General features: G+C 37.0%; 1 protein-coding gene across 9 annotated transcripts in view; it reads left to right on the plus strand.

Moving 5' to 3' along the window:
• The window catches only part of LDB2 (LIM domain binding 2), a 220,766-nt gene that overhangs the window by 74,929 nt on the left and 122,240 nt on the right, over positions 1–23,597 (plus strand). For all 9 annotated transcript variants that reach the window (XM_017805016.1, XM_017804973.1, XM_017805041.1 and 6 more), the window contains one exon: positions 1,635–1,737. In XM_017805016.1, coding sequence (XP_017660505.1) covers positions 1,635–1,737 — 103 coding nt within the window. The remainder of the gene's footprint in view (positions 1–1,634; positions 1,738–23,597) is intronic.

Below are 23,597 nucleotides of genomic sequence, written 5' to 3' on the forward strand. Positions count from 1 at the left end.
CATGGCTACTCAGCTCCTCAACACAGCAGTGTTTGCACATGGTAACACTCATCAGGTTTACACCAGGAAAGAGCAGCAACCCTGAGACAACAGATGTTGCAGATGTGGGGACAACTTTGATACCTCTTTGTGTGACTGAACTGCAGGGCCATATGGTCCTGTCACTGCCAGGTGGGATGGGCCTTGGCAAGGAAGGAGTGTTACAGGCTCTGACACAGCCAAGAAGTCTCTCTGGCGTCTCTGGTACGACCCAGATTGCTAAAACCTCTCCTTACCATTTCTCCATTGTATGCTTGACAAAAATCAAAGTGAAGTTGAGAGGCAGGAAAGATACCTTGCTCAGCATTTTGGAGTGAAATCCAACAGTAACATCATCCGGAAATACAGCAGCAGAACTAAAAACGCCATATATACGTATACACGCAGTTATTTCCCTGCATGTATACGTATAATGACTATGATAGATGCGTATTTTCTCTTAAACCGGTATTTTATCTCAGGGGTTTTTTTCCTGTGAAGGGAACAAATATTTTTCTGGATTAGATCAATAATGCTCAGGCATTAAGAGGTGCTCAGTGCTCACTGTACTGAGTGAACCTGGCCTTGCACACTGGTTAGGCAGCTGCCATGAGTGGGACAGAGTGGCTCTGAGTGCAACTTGGGCATCTTCACAAGTGTATTTCCAGCTTTGTTGCTGTTCCTGTGTGCTGCAAGTGATTTAAGTCTCAGGGGCCTCAAAAGAGCAGAAGAGACTACCAAAAATTTCTAATCCAGCTATTAAATATATCCATAGCTTTTGAATTAAACCTTTGGTGTGTTTTGTGTTTTCTGACTTCTGTGAAAAACCTTGGAAGCTGGACCACTTGGTCAGGTGCTAGACATTGAAGTTTGGGTGGCTGTTGTTGATCATTAAGGTCTGGAAATGCCTGGTTCAATTGTCAAAGCCAAGAAACTACCTGTAGTGGTGTACTGGTATATGCTTTACATTGTATACTATATTAATAATTGCCATGTTCCAGCTATGTGTATTACTTTAAGTCTAAGTATACAGTGGTCACCTTAACATAATGTTTTCACTTCATGTATCACACTTAAAAGTAAAGTTGTCTGACAACAATTACATTTAAGTAACTAACTGGTATTTAACCTGCAGTAGCATCGTATTTATAATAAATGCATTGAAGTGGAATGGCCATTATATGTAGTTTCTAAATAACTTTATTGTCAGCTCATGCTGATGATTGGGTTATGTAGCGTTATAGAATTAAGTCTGAGATTTTTTGATTACTAGGACTAAGTATTTGAGACACATAGCCCAGAAAAGGAGGGAAAAATCATAGTTACTTAATTTGTTACTGAAAATTCTTCATTGAAATGAAAGTTTTTACATATTTAGTGTGCTTAATAAAATGAAAGACAGTCTATTGTATAATAAACTAAGCACTTTATTTTTTTCTTAACTTAGAAATGGAACTTTATCTAGAAAATTAGTTTGAAATATCATATAGACACCTGTTCCCCAAAACCATGGGTGAAGAAGATAAACTAGGTGTGATCCTGTGGAATATCTTTTACAACATATGAATATATATTTATTTTGCCTCCTATTAAGTGAATGATCTGTTGCTTCCTAGGATAGTGACAACCTCTGGTGGGATGCCTTTGCAACTGAATTTTTTGAAGATGATGCAACTTTAACCCTTTCATTTTGTTTGGAAGATGGACCAAAGCGATACAGTAAGAAATGTATATTTTTTTATCTACTGTTAAGTCTGAGTTTCTAAACACAGTTTGCCTGTTCAAGACAGATGCAACCCTGGCAATGACAAAGTCACTTGTGTGTATTCAGTGACCATTAGGTTCCATTAAAGAATCGCATGAGTTGGGGATCCATTCTTTTTGTGGAATTCTCTGAATTTGATTACATGAAAATAAATTATTTCCTAGTGGAGTGAAGCAAATAATAAAATATAATCTTTGGATTTTTATTTTTAATAAATAAACTTTGTGACTGTGCTTGCACTCTTTGTTAATTTGTTTTCTGCAAAGATTCAAGTGTTGAGTCTTGTGGGCAAAATTGTTCACAGAAAGAGAACTTCGTAGCAAGTTTCAGTGTTGTTGCTGGAAGGGCTTCCAAATCTAAACAGGGATCAGAAAAACAATAAATGAACAGCTATATCCTAGCTAATGTAGATAAGTATTCCATCAGCTGTGTGGATCTATGCTGCTTGCACACATTAAGGACCTGCCTTGGATATTGTCTGAACAGCAGTGGAAGTCTAGAACACTCTCAATCAGGCACTAAATGAAAGCTTGAATAGAAGTGCAGCAGTGAATAAATCTGATGGCACTGGTATCCATTGCCTGCACACGCTGAGCAGCAAAAAGGGATAAAATTCATCGAACAAATTGTTTGAAGTGAATAATTCACTCAGCTTTAGCACTAAGCAACAGAGAGAGAAGTAAACATTGAAAAACTGCATTGCCAGTTGTTTCACTCGATTCAGAGTGACCCGTGCTTTATGGTGACAGCTTGTACTCTCTATTTAATGCTGTGAATCTTGTGAGATTCTTCTTTTTCATGAGAGTGACTGTCAGCCTATCACTCACGTACTTCTAATTCCTTTTATCAATTATCTCAGGTATTTATTTGACAAGTGTTACCTTTTCCTGGAGAAAAAATAACAGCTGCTTTGAAAGCATGTTCTGGGATTAGTGTTGACAGAATTACAGTTTCTTGCCTTTCAAAGCAAGTGATAACTCTGTAAAGGTCCTTAAATTACAGCCTATAGCAACGTTGGTAACAGCTGATCTGTCCTGATTAGGTTGAGTCAACTTGTCAGATATCAGATTTGCTAGTTGTGTTATCAGTCCAGAAGGCACAGATACATCAGCAAAAAAGCAATTAATGTCCAGTTAGATTCAGAGGGAGTTGTGATTCTGGAAAACAGTGCTGCATATGAAAGAATTTGTCAAAGTGTAAAATATTCCTGTTGTCACAAATGCTTGATAGTGGTTATACTGTGTGTAACTGGGACGGTTTGGTACAGAGTAATACTGTAATTCTTGCCATTGTTTCTGATAAGCATGATTGAAAGATCAAATTACTGTAGGTATGTTTTTAAAAGAACTAGTACACAGGATTTTCCCTCTGGTTTTAATTTCTGACCTCTGCACAAACTGTTGTTGCTTTTGTTGTTGTTATTCTCAGCATCTGAAACTGAGGGTCCTCATTTGGAGCTCTTTGCTGTTCATTCCTATTTCTTTTCCTTCATTAGTAAATATTTATGTAATTCTGAACTACAGTATTGGTGATTCTTTTTGACATGAGCAGTATGACTGTACAGTGATACTCTAAAGAGCACGCTTGTGCTGTTCCAGTCTGGGACTTCCACTGCCCTCTGAGAAGGCTTGAGAGCAGCCTTGGGGGTGCCGTGTTATCCAAGTCCCTGACTGGGGACACATTCAGCATTGTCAGGGGAGGCTGCAGAGAGGAGGTTGCATCTTAAGAGTAGCTTTCCCTTCCTAGGAGGGAAGTTTGTGTCCAAAACCATGTTCAGGAGTTGAGAACAGAGCAGTTTGCTCCCTTTTTGAGTACAAATAGCAGAAAATCACTTCATCTGTAGCAGGTACTCAATGAGCACAGAGACTTGATTGACAGAGACTTGACTTTTGCCTGCCCAAGCCACACTCATGCTCTGTTATGCTTTTATGGATGCTCTTGGCATCTCCCAAAGACCATAACGTCACCTAGTACCTTTACTCCAAGTAACTTGTGAAATTGTTGGCCAAGGGCTGTGGCTTCTGTTAGGTGAGCCAGAGTATTCTGAGTGGTTGCAGAACCAAGCGCGGAGCTTTGACAGAGATGAAACCAAAGTCTTCATACTTGCTGTCCACAGCAAGACAACTGCCTCCTTGCCCAGTATGCGTGCTCTTTAGTATGTAGTGGGCATTAAAAATATTGGAGCTTGCAGAGGGGGAAAAGATAAATTGTTTGTTATTACTTTGGAGGCACAAACAGTAATGGAGGGAACCAAGATAAGGCCCAGGAAGAGAGAAATAGCCATCCTTTGAGAAGTTGTTTATAAAGTTGAAAGTGATGAAAGATGCTAACCTCTTGCATTTTCTTCCAGAATTCAAAATTGCCCACCTTTGTCTTCAACCTCTGAGAGATTTGCTTACATCTCTGACATTGGTTGTGGCCACCACCTCATTTTCTTTCCTTTGGGCAAAAGTTTCCCTCTTTTGCAAACTCAAATTGGAGCAAACAAATTCCATAAATAATCTTAAGTGTGTGTGCATATGTGGAGAGAACAAATAGTTTGTCAGCGGCTATGGTTTTGCTCTGGGTTATGGCAATTCCGAGTTCTTTTCCTTCCTTCTTCTCAGGAATATCTTCCTTCTCTTCCAGATCTTGCCTTAAGCCATCAGAGATGTGGAGGAACAAAGTGTTTTGTCCCAGGTCCTTTCTTCAAAGCCCCTCAAGAAAATTGTGTGAGGCTGCTAGGAACTTGCATGGTCTCTTCTGTTCTTCTCTAATCTTGACTGCAGTTCCCAAACCCCTTTGGGGGCTTCTTTCCCATGCTTGCTTTAAACTTTTCTATGAGTTTCCTATCATAGCCTGTTTCCCAGCTGGCTTTCTCTGCCCTCTGCTCTTACCTGAACAGTCCAATCCCACAGCCAACACAAATGTTCAGAGCATGTGAATAAGGCCTGTAAATCATTGTTCATGTAAGTGTTAGAAGATGTAAAAAAAAAATATTACTTTTATTTGTCTCCAATTTCTTTTTAACTTTTAATATACAGTTCTGTCCAAGGAATTGTAAGGTTTGTAAACTCACTTTTTTTTATCTCAGAAAACTATGTTGCTTATTTAATTTCATGGCCCAAAACTGAAGCTTTATGAAAACACCAAATATTTTTAGGTCTACCATTGATATTACCATGTTTTACAGCACTCTATACTGAGAAAAACAGTTTTCTTCCCTTTGCCACTTTCACTGTTTCTCATCACTTGTCAGCTCTCAGATTCTTTAATTTGTAGGGAAAAACAGATATGGGTCAAAATGGGGATTTTATGTCACTGGGTTATATTTACTTTGATTTGCATAACACAGCACTATATACTGGTACTTGACCTAGCTTTAAATGTACCTGTATATCTGAATGGCACAGCATGTAAAGATATTTATTATAACCTGGAAAGAGCAGAGGTTTGTTAGTTCAGTGATCCACCAGTGCTAATTAATTTGATTGCCAAGTTTGTTAGACCTAGACCAGTTATCTTTGCAGAACAGTATTTTGCCTTGGATAGATGTTCAGTTGAAAGACCAGCTTAACTTTTTCATGTAGAGATTCTGTGTCAACCCTGAAATAGCTCCTGTGTCCATCTTTGCAGCTCTTTTTGTCTTTCTTCAGCATTTGATTTTTGTAGATGCAAGAACTTTACCTTCCTCAATTCTTTATCCTTGGCACAGCATTCCAAAAAAGAATATACTGTCTTCTTTCAAACAGCCACTGAAAATGTATGTTTTTCTCCTATTTGCTTATACTCCTCAGCTATTCTTTTTGGTCTGCTATTATCTATGAACCTTACTCACATTCTCTGTCGAAATTTTAATGAGAAATGCTACGGAAAATGTAGATGTATTTCAATGTAACAAAGGTGTAAATTATAGGTTTCTCTAGTCTGGTGTTTTGGCTACCATGAGATGGAGAGAAACCTCACACATTCCAATGCCTAAGGGCAGGAAAAGATTCCCAAAACCAAAGAGATGCTACCTGTTTTATACTGCATTGAATTATAGTCATCAAAAACTAAGAAGTAAACACATGAAGTTCATTCTACAGTGAGAGGAAAAAGAAATTTGCTCTAATGTCTTGTGCCCTGAATAGTTTGATCAAGAAGTAAATAGGATTTCAACAAAACTAAAATAAGAAAATAGGCCTAATGGAGCAGATTTTTTGCTTCCTTGTTATGGTTAAAACATTCATTTCCTGTTAAGAGGCTTCTATCCCTGTAAAAGGGTAAATACTAGACTCTGATCCATTGTTGCCCAGGTTCTTTGTTTCTTAGAGACAAAATATTTCCCGAACAGATAAGAGAAACAAGTTTGATTGACAGCTCTTAGCAGAGTCTCATCAGCTGCTGTGCTGACAGCCTGGTGATGCGCACTGTGCTGATGTGGTAGGGACTGACAGGTGATTGACAGCCCAAGACTGTGGAGACAGGAAAGATGAAGCATGCTCAGTAAGAATAATGTGCAGTGTTTATGCAGCACTGCAGAGAATAGGAGCTAGAAAGTTAACTCTTTCAGGGCAAAGTGCCACTAACGCAGAACGGATGCAGTTGCCACTGTACAGAAAATTAGGGCTTGTCTGCATTTCTCTTCTGTTCACTAAATGCTTTCTGTCCATGGAGGAGCTATATGCTGTGAGCAAGCAAAAGCATGAACTATCACATTTGTAGCTGTAAAAAAATTTCATGTGTGGTAGGTATGATGGAGTCCTCAAAATGGATTTATTTAAGCCTATAGATGTAGAATGTATTGAGAGTTTCAGGCACTTTTTATGGGCTTCCATCACCCAATTTTATATGGCATTGTATAATGTTACACTGTAGAAATTTCAGAAGGAATGATTTGAGCTCTTTTGCTCTCCCTGTCCCTAGGAAAATATAGTGATTTCAGTTTTATTGTTGCTCTGAATATGTAGCTGATAATTGAATATGTATTTTGTGTTATAATTTCTACTGCAGTTTGTGTTTGGAATGTACAATATAACTATACCATGCTTTGCATTTTATGTCCTTTTCTCTACTTTGTTCATGAACCCTGCTGGATTTTTCTTCTTTTTTTTAGTTTTTTTTTTGATAGCTAGATAGAAAGAAAGAAAGAAAAAGAAAGAAAGAGAGTTCTCTGGGCAGTAGTTTCAGAGTACAGTGAACTTTGGGCCAAGTGGTAAAATCATCAGCTTTAAAGTGCTTATCTAAGTTATTCTGTGTGGCTTTAGAATATATTACATAGGTGTATCTTATATTTTACTAAAAATTATTCAATTAATACACAGTGAGTGAGCTGCCACAGATTCATTCTGCCTTTGTCCCTGTTTGTAACCTGTGCAATACAGGTAACTTTATAGCCCTTTGTTGAAAAACTTTTACAGGGGTTAATGGTGGGAAGCTACATCTAGTGGGTATTTCTTACAAGCAGAGAACATAGCTTGGGAATAAACAGGGAAAGTTCACCACACATATTACTGCATAACTATTGTCAAAGAGAGGGTTTTGAGAGGCCAGCATGCTACATTATCACCCCAGGTTTCTATAAAATTGTTGTCTGGTTTCTCTCATATAACTCTGAGAGAGAAAATTAAATGTGCCAAGAGAAACAGATCGTAGTATTTCCAGGATCATGTTCTTTCTTTTTCCCTTTATTTCCTTCCCCCCCCCCCAAAGAAATATAAGTCATTAAACATGACTTAAGCATTCAGGTTCAACACAATAAATTGGCCTAGCTTAGTAAATGAGACAGATTATTTTGTGTGACTCCCTGCTCTTCATCTTTATATACCCCTCTTCTAGTTTTGGTTTTTTCCAAAGTTTTTTGGCAATACTTTTGAGCTTAATTTCAGAACATAGATGAAAATTTCATTAAAATCAAGTATAACAGGTCCACAAGTGCCTGGATCACCACTAGTCCCTCCACTCTCTGGCTAATTAACAATTACTTCCTAAAATTGATGTTTCAAGTCTTCTCAATCCATTTTACATATGCTCTATTAAAACTGTATATTAGTAAATTTTATTAAGAATATAAAAAATGCAGTAGTAAGTCAAATGGTTTACAGGTGTCTAAGTGTATTACACCCATGCACTTATCTTTATCATCCAAACTTTTGTAAGCTCATCAAATAAAATGAGATTTGTTTGACAAAACTTTATTTTACATAAACCCATGTTGACTGGCATTAGTTACATCCCTTTCACTTCAATCTTTTTCAGTTAAATCCTGTATAATTTTTTTCACTATTTGGTCTGTATTGTTATCAAGCAAGTTATGTAGTTCCCTGACTGTATAGTATCCCTTCTTAAATATCAGCACAACGGTAGTGGTTTTTTTAGATTCCCTCAGAAGGTCTTTTTTTTTTAATTTTTATTTTGTAACAACAGATAGAAATGTGCAAAAAACCTTAGAACTGCTAATTTCAAAACACTTTTCATATATAGTATTTAAGATCCATCTTAGCAGCTGATGGACTAGAAAGTACTTTTCACTCAAGATCAACATTCTTTCCAAAAGTAGAACAAAAAAACTTCTTATATATCGATGTTGATATCTCCTTCCAAATTAATTTAAGTTTTGAATAAAATTCAAGGTCTTTTTTTCACTAGCTGATACAGATATGGATTTTTCACTGCCAACTTCAACATCTCATTCTAAAATTTTATATTTCATGATGTATTTTTATGGAACATTTTCTTCTTTTTTATATTTGCTTTTTTTTTCTATAGTCATCATCATTATCAGGATTTTTTTTTCCTTCTAGCTATTGCCTTCATTTTTCTACAAACTTTTTTTGCCAAGTTGTTTTCTTTCTCACATTATAGTTGCTATCCATATTTTCTCCAGTCAACTGAGCTTTGGTGAATCCAGTATTCTGAAGCACCAGCTGTATCTCTCCTACTGACTGGGATTGCCTTTTCTTTGTCCATACTGAATGCATGTTTTGGATGGCATTTATACAGAAATATGTGGTCTGATTGAAGGGTGTCCACGGGAAAACAAAAGTCTTGAAATAAGACTTACTAAGAAAAATGAAAGAATTTGAGTTGGTTAGTCTACAGAAGAAAAGACATGGCAAAAAGGAGAGGGGAAAAGGGGACATAATAACAAGACATATCAAGGATATCTTTTTCCATATCCATGATGAGCAGGGGAAGAGATGCTGGCCTTAAATTGCATTAAAAAAAAAATTACATAGAGGGGTTAGTTCCTACCAATGAGAAAAATGAGGTACATGAACAGATTCCTTGGGGAGGCTGTGGAGCCTCCCTAGTAAAGGGGCTGTCTGACCTTCACCTCTAATTCCATGAAGTCGCTGGTCCCAAAGCAAGTACCAGCTTTCAGGTTACCGTTCAGTTCAGTCTCAGCAATTGTAACCTGTTCTGGAACAATTTTCTCCTCTTGGATGCAAAACGTTTTGTAATTAAAAACACCCTTCTATTTCTGATTTTTTAGCAATAGAAATGATGTTTTTCTGATACCATTGGCTGTGCAAGACTTTTCACTTGAATCTTCACCAATTTCCTTCAGAAAAAGCACTTTTCTTTTTTTCCACATTACTGACAGATGTTGAAGAAATAATTCCTTCTAGCTTTTGATCTGCGATTAGCAGATATGAATTAGACCTTCACCTCTGCCAGCTGCAGTCTTGTTAGCTAGCATAATGTTCCTGCACCTCTCAGTTATCGATACCTTTCAAATACAAACACAGGCTGCTTTACTGTAAAGTGCCATCCATGTGCAACATGTTTGTTCATCGCATGTGTGTTCAAACACAACCTCGGTTAGGTACTCTGTGGAAAGGTTTATCATGTTCTCTCAATCTCTTTTTCAAATACCTTACAAATAATGTAATCACAGATATCTTCTGTTTGTAACTAAGCTTGTTATACAAATCGCTGTTGGAGGCCCTATGTCTGTAAAGTGGCACCTAGAAAGGAGTGCTAATGTACCAAGGGCTACTCACTCCAAATGTGAATATTGCACAATTTTATAGAGCCTCTAATTGTAATGGCACACTGAAATCCAAGTCAACCAGATTGGTTCTGCTGCTATGTAAACAGATTAAGTGATAAGCCCTCTTTGGGAGAAATCATAATATAACAGGACATGATACATTTTAGGAGTCTAGGGTCCATTCAGAGAGCAGAAAGAATACAGACAAAATTAACATGAGAGAATCACAGGCTTTTCCTCTGCCCAACACAAATAATCCCTTTGTTGTGGTAGGCTTTTGTTCACTCATTTGGTCCAAATTATGTACCATTCAGTTCTTTCTCTCTGCTGCAGGTGATGTTAATAAAATGCTGGAAGCCCATACAAAATAATGGAATTCAATATCTTTTTACATCAAAATAGTAAACAACTTTTCACTATTACAAACTCAGGTTAAATAATTTCTTTATTTTTTGTGTGCACAGTGTAATGACAATTGTGAGGAATTGGTCAGTACTTTTTCTGTTTTGCTGAATAACTGTGTCTGTCTTCAAATGGTGTCAGTACATTAAGTTTATTTTTTTAATTGAGAAATAAAAATGTTACTATACTAGAGGTATTTGATTTTTTTTCTATGAAATTAAAAATGTTTGGTTGTTATTACTTCAGCTTTTAAAATTATCATGTGACTTTTAATATGATCGGTTAATATATGTTAAGTTCTAGCAGAAAAATTTTCTAACATAGTTATGGAGTTCCTGTAAGAAACAAGACTCAGTTAGAATATTCATGTTTCAATTAGTAGTCAGGAATTTTTTTTCCTGCATTTTTCATTTTGTTTCTTTTCTTTTCTTACACTTGTTTCATTCTCAGAAGTGAAACACCCCCACTTTATGAATTACTTAAGCAATACTATTTTATAAACTTCCGTTTAATAAAAATGAAAGCTTTGTGGCAGAGGATATTTTCATATTGTCATCTTGTTTCTAGACCAAAGAGAGGCATTTAACTAATTATAGTAGTTTTATTCCCAACTAGTATAGAATACTTCAGAGCACATGGATTGCCCGGAGGTATTACAAACAGATTTCCTTTTATAGAGCACTGAATAACTAAACAGTGGGCTATCAGATTTTTTTCTTCCCCTTTTCAATCCACAAATGTAGGTGAATCAGAACATCATTCATATTGGTTCTGGGAGCTTTATGTATATTATGATAATGTTATAATAATTTATAAATTCTATATTTTGCATTTACTCTAAACGGTGCAGGTTGTGGTGTTGCATACTTCATGGCTCTAGCACACTGTCAGGACAAGGCTTGTATGTGCAGATGATCTTTTTTAAGCTCAGACAATAAAATATTTGCTCTTCTACCCGCAAATTTTATCTTGCAGACTTGTATGCAAACACGAATAGAACATGGTCAAATATACAAATGTGCATCTTAAAATAGTGTTGGTTCTAATACACAAAACCTGCATACTTTTGTTTAGTGTAGAAACAAAACTTTAACAAAACTGTTACATTGTATTTCTATGATGCAGTAATGCTATTCCATATGATGCATCTTATTTTTAGGCTCTAGGTATTTACTGTAGTGCAATATTTTTAAATGGCTTAGAAGAACACAATATGCAACATCACCAAAAATTATAGAATCTTTATAGAAATACATTTAAACTGGGTCAGCTGCAGCACCATGATTAGTAGAAATAGACCCCAAAGCTGATTCTGGACACTGAGATACTGTTCTCAATTCCATATTGAAAGTTTCCTTGAATTAATGTAGTCATGATTTTTTTTAAAAGTCTGCTGTATATGAGAAGGCTGAGATATTATACAGTGGCTATCGTTCTTTATCATATTGAATTCTGCACTCCAAATTATATTACCTTTAAAATGTTGCTGACATTTTGCTGTTCCACTATTCTGATCCATATAAGTTTTATACCGTAATATTTTAAGTTTATTCTGGTGCATATAGCAGTGTAAGCAGTACCTTGCATTTCTAGTTTCTTCTCTCCTTATTTTCTAAGAGAAGTGGGTTCTGTGATGTATTTGTTTAGGATTTTTCAAGAGAAATGCACTCAATATATAGATGCTATTAAAAGTTTACAACAGAGAGGACAGTTTATAGGTATATGCATTGGATTTGGAACAGAATGATTCAGATTTGTGATATTACTTTGCTTTTGTGGAGTTTAAACTAGTCTTCTACTGAACCGCTGGGATTGTCCTGACTCCTGAAGGAAAGTGTCCAGCTCTGCCTGCACAGGAAAACATGCTAATCCAGGTCCAGCGTTTGAGATATGTTCTTCTCTGAAGAAGCTTGCTTCAGGTCATTAGGAGTGTTGCTATCTTGATTTTCTATTGTATGAGAAAGCCAAGAGAAGGATTACAAGCTAGCTCTGATACACTAGAGACGGTCTGGGCTGCTGAGGAGACAATGCCCCAGCACATGGCATTACCTACAGCCTCGTCGTTTCACTGTGTAGGTCGGTTTCACTGCTGTCACCCAGCCAAGACATGTGGATCATCAGTCAATTTTTGAGAAAAGTTTATTGCTCAAGGGCACTATCACATGCAGAGTCTAGGTGATGTCTCTTCCATATCTCTACTCCAGCATAAACTTTCTAAATGTAAGTGTTCCTTCAGCCAAAGGGGCTTGCACCTTAACTACAGTGTCTTGAAAGTACTATTCCTTCAACAGTGTTACCTTTTTGACACCATTCAACTTCAAATATGTGCTTTTTATCTATGACTCAGGCTAATCTTAGAATTTTACCATTTTGGATATAGTGCAGGAATGTGCGCAGAGAAGCACCAGTAGACAGCTCTGTTCAACGGCAGCTTTTGAGTCAACACCATCGATGCAGTTCACTGGGTACCAGAAAGTAGATGTTGACCATTCTGTTGTATCTATTAAAAATCCATTACTCCCACCTCTGTTTGGCTATGAAAAAGGCTTTTAAACACAATTTTTTCTAGTCCAGAAATATTAGAACACTGTGTAATTCAATTTTATTTTTGTCTTTAATGTCTGAACCTGAATTAATACAGCATTACTTTTCATCCTGATATCAATCTTGTTCCTTTCATTCAGATCCAAGTTCCTTTGTAGTACATGATTTAATTCACTAAAATGAGGTAAAATGAAACCCCGGTCCAGGGAACATTGAACTAACACATTTTTTGTAGCACATGCGATAGCAACAGTCTGCTGTAAAACTCTGTGTTTCCCTCCCCTCTTTTAGTTGCTAAGAGATTTTAAAACTTTTTTCGTTCTCAGTATACCTCAATATTACCCCTGTTTGTTCTTCCCAATCCTCACCTTTGGCCTTAATCAGTTCATTCATTATTAAATGATATTAGATTAAAAATACACTTTGCTTTTATAAAATCAAGTTCCTGGGGTTTTTTAAGCAATTTTGAACTCAAAATAGTTTGGTATTCCCTAACTGTGGATCTGTGTTTTCTTTTGTGGCAAATTGGCTTTGATTTGACAGCTATTTTTGTTTCAAGATTGTATGCACACCAGCTTTTCTGCTGAGGCATGGCTCTTAGGGACAGTTGCACATGCATGGCTGGCTGTGCATCAAATTTTGTAATCCAAAGGGATGCTCCAGGTCATGGTCAAAAAAAAAAAAAAAAAAAAAAAAAGAAGAAAAGAAGGAAGAAAATGTCCAGGCAAAGAGATTTTGAACCAGAATATGGCCTTGCACTGAGAAAAGGTATATCAAATTGGAGAACAAAGGAATATCTGTCCTTTCCAGACAGTTTCTATTCAATATTCTGCTTTTTTTCATTGCATATGCACAACTAATAGCACTAGTTAATAGTTTCAAAATACAAATGAAACAGAGGGTATCATGCTGAGAAAGGTTAAACTTAACTTAGTAAAATGTGCACAACCTGTAATGTGAAATTGTATACAACTTGGGAATTGTATTGTGATAGTGTTCTTGACTAAATAGAAAGAAAAAGTCTGGACAATACATTCCAACCACCTTTAGAAAGGTAGAGTTTGTACTGTTAGTACTCTCAGGGGCAGCTTGTTGGTTTAATTTGTAATTTGCTGTGCTAGAAGCTGGATGCTGCACTGACATTAGCAAGCAGTGCAATGCAGTAGGAGTTGCGGTGTTGAGGACATCACATCCACACAGCACATGTTTTGCAGAGTTTTATTTCAGACTAACTCCAGTCCAGTCTACTGAGCCTGTTAATGGCTGCCATGCATTAGGTCCATTCCTGGAGTCCATTTGATTCCTTTCTCGTGAAGGGCATACAGTTTTCGAGATTGGAGACCTCTCCACAACACAGACCAAAGCAGGGTGATTCAGCCACTGAATTCAGACAAGTATCCCTTAATTGAGCTAAACAGTGAGTGTGAGTTTGGGTATGGAGAAGGAACCCCTTTGTGGTAATGTTTGGGTAGAAAAGTTCATTTAATTTTAGTTTTGATATCATTTATATTCAGCAACAGTTCCTGTGATAATACTCTTCTCTGGTCATATGACAATTCCTTTTCCTCAAACACCAGCTTGACTTTTTTTTTTCCTTGAGATGTGGAGAAGTAATTATTTTTGCCAAGCCTGAAGCTGAGTAGGTTAGCAGTGTTAGCTCTGGTCTGTCACTATTTATTCAGCACACAGTCTCTCAACCTTTTTACTTCTTTTAATTATTGTGGGGTATGCAGCCTTGCTCTGCAGCTGTGTCTCAGTCCCTCCAGTGCTGCTGACCTCCCTCAGAGTAAGCCAGTGGCCAGGCTCAGTGGTAGCTTGTTTTTCTGCTCTGGACCCACTTCCCTCATGTTGGGTCAAGCAATTAGCCCCAGCTTACAGTCCTAGAGTGCTGTATGGAAACCTCATTCCTCAGGGAATGGGGTCATCATGTGTGTTCTTGACATACTTTGAAAGCTGATCTTAAATCCCAAAATGCTTTTTTCTGAAGTTTCTTTCTCTCCATCAATTCTCTTTAGTAATAACAAAGACAAAAGACCTTTTAGAATACGATAGTGTGATTTTACAGTGAAGAGCTCAGATATAATAAATATAACTTTGGCTGCTTCTAGCAATTACTTTTTCAACAGAATGTAACCAGTATGTCAACCAATATCTGACTTCAGATTAATATTAATATACCTTGATATGTTTCTTTATTGCAGGAAGGTGCACACATATATCTAGATTGTAGTAAATTTATATGCTATCGAGTTCATTTGTGCAAATATATGTGATCATGTAATTACAGTCTGCATTATTGCAATATAGATGCACAGAGAAGCAGGATTAAGATTGTGCAGTCAGCTTCAATTTGAATATCCCCTGATGTCTGAGCACACTGCAATGCAACATTAGCTTTTGGTGAGGCTTTTGCTGCAGCTTCTAGAATTAAGATCAATGCCTGCTTCTCTTTGGCAAGTCACGTCTATCCTAAACAAAGGTATGTGGACTTGATCATTCTGAGTGTGTTGGTCACCTGCAGCACACAAAAGGAGTAAAGGAAATGAATGCAGTGTCCATGGGGAACATTAGGTAGTACCTAAAATGGCAGTGTAGCTTCTCAGCAGAAGTGGTCAGTGAGAGCTATGACACAGTACACAGAGCAGAGCCTCCTCTGGACCTGGCCACCACTAAGGCATCTCGCTACATGGAAAAAAATGGAGTGGCATGTAAGAGAGTTAGCAAGGACCAGCATTCATCATTACCCAGCATATAGAAGTCCTTCTAGAAAGGAGGAGAACATCAGTATTTTGTTTGTTTGTATAGTGCACTATGAGATAGTAATTCAATTCTGTTTAAGTTGAATGATTGTTTAAAGACATTTTAGTATCTACTAAAAGTACTAGTTAATATGCAGAGACAGTAAACAAAAAATGTTGTTTACAGAGAGCATGTTAAAGCCATTTTTAAGCAAGGCTTTAATGAGATAATATTGGCATGTGAGAATTTTCTGGTTTGCATGTCTTGCCAATTGAGTATTCCACTTCTGTCACTTCTTTTTTAAAGTAAGGGTTATTGCAATTGCACAGCTTATATAATTTGTCTTTATGAAACTGATACATTTATTCACCAGACCGTGACACATTTCTCTAGACCTGTTGATAGGATCTAAACTGTACTTCTTCTGTGTGCTTTGAATTTGCAATCAAAAGTTAGCAGTATTGAAAGGGGCAACTATGAGTCCTTTACCACGAAATTTTGGAACAGTACTAATATGAGAAAAAGCACTGGGAACCTGCATCAGAGAGATGTGTTGCAACAGTATTACTATATGATTTCACTCTCACTGAAAAATGTTATAGTTTTTTTGCAAACTTTTCAAATGCTTATGTCTTTCTCTTCTTTTTTTATACCATCAATGTTATACTGTTTTTGTCAGTTTTAATTTATGAAAGATGATATTTGACATGTCTAGCTAGTTTAGTTATTAAGGAAGGAAGCAACAAGAAAATAGCATCCTAATATACTAACCATAATGAAGTCAACAGTGTCAACAGGGCTTTTGGTATGTACTCTTGTGTCTTACCTATGCAATGATGAATCAAAGGGACAAAGACCAAAATTTTCAGAGGCAGAGAATACTTACAGTCACTTTTACAAGTGTTCATGTAAACCTATCATTAATATATCCATGCTTGCCATTATATACAGCCAGTTGAAGAAAAGAAAACTTGTTAATGTAAACACTGGTTTATGTATTTAGAGTCTCACCATCATTTATTAAATTTATACTTTTACTTTTTCATGAAATAATTATTAGTGTTCCCAGGTTTCTGGCACAACTGACTTGGTAAAATGTCATGCATATATAGCCTTCCTATTTGAAAAGCAGTCTAAGAAAGATAATATTTGATTGATTACTTATGAATAAACCTACTATTTCAGACAATGTAGTTGAACATATTTTATGCAAAAATATTAAAATGTGTGGTTCCTCTAAAACAAAGATGTGCCAAAACATCAGTAATTTTAAGTATGCAGGTTCACAGCAATACAGCAGTTCTCTTTTATTTGATAATTACCTTGGTAAGCTAGTGTCCAGCTAGGTCTGTATAAAGAAAAATAACCTCATTAATTCATGGTAAAGCACCAGCACTTTTCATCAAAATATTGGTCTGAAATTTTAACTTAGTTTTACATTTTTTGGACTGAAGTAAGAAACTCTTTTTCAGATTTCCTCTTCATCATTTCCCACTCTATTTTTCCATTACTTCTTTCTACTATTATACTTCAAATTACACCATATTTAGTTCCTAGAATCATGGAATGGTTTGGGTTGAAAGAGACCTTAAAGGTCATCTAATTCCAACACCCCTATAATGGGCAGGAACACCTTTCACTAGAGGTTGCTCAAAGCCCCATCCAGCCTGGCCTTGAACACATCCAAGGATGGGGCATCCACAGTTTTTTTGGGCAACCTGTTTCAGCATCTCACTGCCTTCATGGTAAAGAATTTCTTCCTAATAGCTAATCTGAACCTAATGTTCTTTCAGTTTAAAGCCATTATCCCATGTCCTGTCACTACATGTCTTTGTAAAAAGTCCCTCTCCAGCTCCCTTGCAGCCCTCTTTAGTAATGGAAGGTGCTTTAAGAACTCCCTGGAATCTTCTCTTCACCACCTAGAGAGGTGCTCCAGCCCTCTGATCATCTCCTTGAGTTTGTCCAGGTCCCTCTGGATGGCATTCCTTCCCTCCAGTGGATCAACCACATCACACAACTTGGTGTCATTTGCAAACTTGCTGAGGGTGCACTCGATCCCACTGCGCATGTCATTTGTAAAGGTATTAAACGGCACTGGTCCCAGTACAGATTCCCGAGGAACACCACTTGTCCACAACTCTTTGACTACAACCATCCAGACAATTCCTTCTCCTCTGAATGACCCGTCCATCAAATCCAGTTTAGAGATAAAGATGTGCTACAGTGTCAAAGTCCAGGTAGATGATGTCAGTCTCTCTTCTCTCATCACCAACGTTGTAACCCTGTCATAGTTGCCTGTGTTTGGATGAGTTCTGCCCAGTTCTACCAGCTCTAAATAAACGACAGAGATTCCCTGTCTCAGTGCAAACCAAAGAGTAAGTGATTTTTTTTTTGCCTATCCATTTCCCCTCTAACTCTGGTTGTTAAAATTTAAAAAATAGAAAAATATATGCCAACATTTTAACTCATCACTTATTTTTCGGAGTAAAGGTAAACATGGTTCATGTTGTAGGGATAACAGATTACACAAGAATCATTTAACAAAACATGTAAAAGTTTCCTTGGATGATGTGAAAATGTCTACAAATTCTCAAAGGTATTTTCTTTCTTTTTTCCTATTTCAAATATAGTTCAGATTTCTTCAGTGGGATTGCTGAGAACCACTGACAGATTTAGATCAGTGAAAACCTTTCTTACAAGTTACATTTTCTTCTTTTTCTTCTACCAGAAGAAATCTAACTTCCTGTTTCACATCTCAGATACCTTGTGCTCACTGAGAATAACAATAATCAGATTTATCCTGTTGCTGAACTATCTTAAATACAGACATCTACAAAGACTGCAGTAATGAATCTCAGCTAATATCCTGTTTATTCTTACAAAGCTTTTGTATAGATTCCTTTGCTGTCACTGAAGATGCTTTTATGATTTCTGTAATGTATTTATCTTTCAAAACAGCAGAGCAGCTTTCATCTGTCTGCCATCATTACAATTTACAATTGCAGTGGCACTAAAGATGATCTTCCTCAAGTTTCCAATCCACAGTATTTTCTCAGGTGCTTCAAAACTGCAAGAAGTTATTTCAGGGATAATATATTTAATATAGGCTATTAAATCTGATGCATTGAATTCCTCAAGATATGTCACAAGTGACTCAAGCTCTTATTTGTTTTCCCATGGACCACATGAGAGCATCCTTCTATTTGAAATCAACCCAATTTTATCCATTGTCAAAAGTGCAATGAAAATTAGTTCAGGATGGCTGAAAAGTCATAAGATACTTTGCTAAAGGTGTTTCTCATCAGAATCCTCCACCCAGTGCTCTAGACATGCTGCAGAGTACAATTTTCTACCTGAAGGAAAAAAGAAAGGCATAAGAGGGTGGGTGGTGATATTTCAAAGTCCTCCTTTGCTTCTACTTAAGATGACATCTTAAGTACTCAGTTCTTTTTTGACGGTTCTTTCTCTATGACAGTTGAGTGCCCAGTTCCCTCATACACTTTCACATCCTGACCTTGTGCATAATCTGAGAACATGAAAGTGGGAGAGGGCAAGAAGGGGCTCTGGCCTGTTGGATTCCCTCTGTGAAGGACTCATTACCCTTCCCAGATCCTAAGCTTTCAGTGCATAGTTCCATGCTATGTGACATCCAGAAGTGCCTCTCTGCAGCCTCTGGGACCACTGTAATTCCCATGTGGTTGGAAGCTGATTTGGCTCTAGAAACTGCTCCCTGCCTCTTATTAGAAAGAACCATCTGTTTTTCCCGTTTGGGAATGTTTACATTCCAGGTGCTGAGCCTGCCATGCACTTTTATGCCTATAGTTCCAAGGATCCCTACATGATGTTTAAGGTCTTTTCCAACCCTAACTGTTATATGATTTTGAGATCCTTGAAATGTTTTTAAACTACTACTTTACTGATTCCTCCCACCCAACTGAGCCATCTGTTAGAAGGTATCTGGATTTGCCTGGTTTGGGGGTTTAGGATTCTTTTTTTCTTAATTTTGGTCCAAGTAAGAAATCCACAAGATGCAGTTCAGATCTTCCTTTCCTGTTCAAACAACAGTACACTGCTATGCAGAATTTTACTGAAGACCACCTGCCTTTCATCTGAGGTTTGGTCAGATTGTGCTGTTTCTTTTAAGTTTAGTGGGACACAAGTGTTCATTAGTGCTACAAGTCTGTGGGCAGACAAGTGTCTTTTGGAATTAAAAGAGCACCACACTTCAGAATCCTGAGAAGTGTTATGGTCTACAAATTTAACACAGTTGGTAACAGTTTTTCTACTCTCATTTGTGCAGTATTTGGACATTTGAGCTCCTCCAAGCTCCCTGTTACCTGCCACTTCATCCCTTCCTCTCCAGTGCATGAGAAGAGACAGCAGGGGCCCTACCATACGAGCAAATTCTTCTGGCTGGAGATAGAAGGTCACTGCTGGGGCTTGCCAGGGAAACAGGACCTGAGACCTTGAGGGATCCCTGTCATAGAGTAGAAGAAAGGATTGTAAGAGTTTGTAGTATCTGCCAGCAGAGTAAACCCGGAAGAAGGGGGTAGGAGAAGAACAGATCACAAATACTTATTTTGTTCATTGCTAAGATGTAGTTGAGCCTCAGTATTTGGCTTATAGCAATAAGGGCCATGCAGGGAAACCTAGCACATGAAAAACATAGGGACCCTCCCAAGACTGCTGTGGGGTTTGTTTAAAGTAAACATCAAAATGGATTATTTTTTTAAATCTAATTTTTGAGTCTTCTGAGGTCTTATCTCTTGTGAAAGACAACATATGACCTGAATAAGCAGTATTCTAAAACCTCTGGAAGTAATGAGTCTGATATGAATTGTCTTGCTCTAGTTATATATAGATAATAGGAAGAGAACACAAATCCTGAGTCGTCATTCCTGAACCCTCACTACAAAATCAGATTTTTTCTTTAGACTATCATTCCTAAAGTTTTGGACAAGATGCTGCATAGTTAGAAAATTATTTCTTTTTTTAACTTCTTCTTTTACTATTACTTATTACTCTAACTCTTCTGGTATTGTCACCCTTGCCACATTTTGCCTCATTTTGGATGGAAGGCATTGAAATAGCATGGGAGCTGCTGTTTTCTCAGGATCTGGAAAATTGTCAAATACCATGCTAAGTTGCTTATCATTCTAAGAGATCAAATCTGATATTAAGATCAGAGTCAATGAGGTCTAGCTATGTAACCAGAAGTTTGAAAGCATGCATGACCTAAACTGGACCTCTTGTGAATTGTATAGCACCATAAAATGCAAGGCAGATATTTTTCTCATGCTGTAAATACTCCTTGAGGTCTGAGAAGAATTCACGAATCTTGCACAGGAAAGAAACCTCTCTTCCACATTGCCATCAGTAATCCTGCATTTTCTACAGCAAAATAGAAATTAATTTTATGAAGCACAGAGCTAAAATTTAAAGATAATAAAACCTTGCAGGTTACTTCTAATCTTCTATGTCTGACTGAATCATATTATCAATGGAGAAGAGATAGTTTCCATTTCATCACACAGTCTTTTTCAGCTTTTTATTATATAAGCTCTAGTTTTCATGAGGAAAATTAACATGCTCTCATTTATTTTTTCTCTGCCACTTTCATCATTCTGGATGTTAAAAAATTCTATACAGAGTGATTCCTGTCCAGTAACTGTTCTGTTACAAAATCTGTCATTTTATAAAATTTTTCTTTAATTCATAAACAAAATCTGTAGATGAAACTGTGCAAACAATGTACTGTGTGTGCTAAACAAAGCCGCTGCTTTCTCCTATGATTTATGACGGAAGTTACACCTCAACAAGTGGAGAGGGTCTAAGGGATGCAGCTAGCAAAGGATCAAAACCTTTTCTACTCAGGTTGTGGCAATTGATTCAGGTAAGATTTTTTCTGTTGGACGGGTTCAGATGCTTTCTTTGATTGTCAGTCCTAAACACTGCCACACATGGGAGATGGATATCAGACAGCTCGAACTGTCTTTCCACATGGGCAAGCACTGTGAGCTTCCAGGCTCATCAGAGAGTTATCATCTGTGCAAATCAACTGTAAAGAATTTCTAGTTGACCCTCTTGCAAATAGAAGTCCATCTACATCTCAGATGTAATTAGATGGTGTGAATTTTGGTCACTATGTTTGCAATAAAGTATTTGTCTTTACTTGCAACACCAGTCCTAGTTACATGTATTCTGGTATCTCCATTCCTTATTACCAAGACAGTGCTTTAGACTGTGAAGATTATGGACATGGACAATGGCTTTCCACAACAGGGTCCTAGAATGTGTTCTAAAATGTGTGTCTAAAGCCTTAAAAATTTGCCTCATTTTCATAATTCCAAAACACCTAATTTTCCACAAAATCAGTGAAAGTTATTTGCATAGTTGAGGGGAGGATTGTCATAGGCACACAGAAGAGATAAATGCTGCATGCATGTGTCAAGCCAGTGTGAGGTGGCTGATATTACTAGTGCAGTTGAAAATACAGACCTGTATATCAAAGTACATTTAGAGAGCAAGTCTGTGCCATGAAAAAAGCTTGTCATGCAAATAGCCAGCATTTTCACCCATTAAGTTTCTAGCATTTAGGATACTTTTGAATCATAATTCTAAGTTTCTCACCTATAGGTGAGAAGGCCACTTAGAGGCAGAAGATAAATGCTGGTGTCTCTCCCTGTTATTAAATGTCTGATAGAAAAGGGCAATACTTGTTCAATCACATGGCAGTTGTGCTTAAGATTTACGAGACCAAACTGTTAATGATTCATAGGTGTCTCATTTTGGATAGGAGAGGTAACCCATTTAGTCCTTAAGAAAGACCAAGCCTTTTCCATACCGCTTCTTCAGTCATATCTTTTTGGGTAGTAGTGACAGCCTGTGTAGACTACATCATTTTGTCTGTGTCTGTTATTTGTCTTGTAACTGTTAGGTAACCATATAAATACATGTCTAAGAAAATATAATTGAATTAATTGTACAATAATTTTATTTGCTGGCATAAAAACCAACTTCTACACTTCTTTCCCCCTAGAGAAATACCACGACATTTTTGTAGATGTGAATTAAAAATGCCATATAGATAGGGCCTGGACTTCTGAACTCTGTTGAAAATGGAATATATATAGATGTCAAAAACAGTAACAAAAAACTAGGCAGTGAGGAGGCAGATTCAGAGTGACTGGGCTTACATATATTCACCACTTTCTGTATCTTGAACTATGCAGTATTTGATCATCCAGACAGCTTTTATCAACTGTTCAACTGACAGAAGTCCATTGAAAACTGGCCTAACGGTGTTTGAATTACCTTGCTATGATTCCTCAGGCACCCGAGGGCGGCCTTTAAAGGTTGAATCTGATTCAAGTCTGTGTTCATGTCAGCCTACGCAGGTGTTACTTCTGGTTTTATTTGTTTTATCTGATTATTCGTTTAACAGAAATTGCCAAATAAAAAAAACTGACAACTTCTTTTAGCTAAAGACAGGAGAATTTGCTGGAATACATGCTTATTCCTTCTCTCATGTCAGTTTTGTTTCCATTCCTTTAAAATACATATCCATGTTCAATTAAGTTTAATTTTCTCAAACAACTACTTGTCTGTGCTGCTTCTGAAGGAAGTCATGCTTGTCTTTGTTTTATATATTCTAATGTCAAAAAAAAAAAAAAAAAGAAATAGAAAACGAAAAAATCAAAGAAAATTGAAACAAAGGATCTTGTTTACAGGAGAAAGTTCTGCAGTTGTTACTGGCTTAAATCAATTGAGTAGATTTCATTTTGATATTTCATGATTCCCAAAGTTCTGTGCTATTTCTAAAGTGCTGTTCTTGCTGTTTACCGAAACTTAAAAATTTACAAAGAGCAAAGATTTTTTGCATTAGTAGATTCATCTCTGGTTCCTTGTCCTTTTCTGTTTTCAAGATCAGCCACTGCCTGGCTGGGAAGGGGCTGTTACCTCACCCTGTTCCCTATGATGTATGTGAATGTAAATGGCCTACTGCATTTGTGTAAAAGGTGAGGCTCTTAGAAGGAGGCTGAATTGATAGAAACTAAGTGTCATAATGCATGTAGTGTGTTATACATGTTAAAAATCATACAGAACATGAAATGCAAATGGCATTTGACACACAAACCACTGCTATGAATTTAAGACTCACTGTGCTCAAGC

This window comes from Lepidothrix coronata, unplaced genomic scaffold, assembly GCF_001604755.1.
Source record: "Lepidothrix coronata isolate B3197 unplaced genomic scaffold, Lepidothrix_coronata-1.0 Scaffold0, whole genome shotgun sequence".
Lineage (NCBI taxonomy): Eukaryota > Metazoa > Chordata > Aves > Passeriformes > Pipridae > Lepidothrix > Lepidothrix coronata.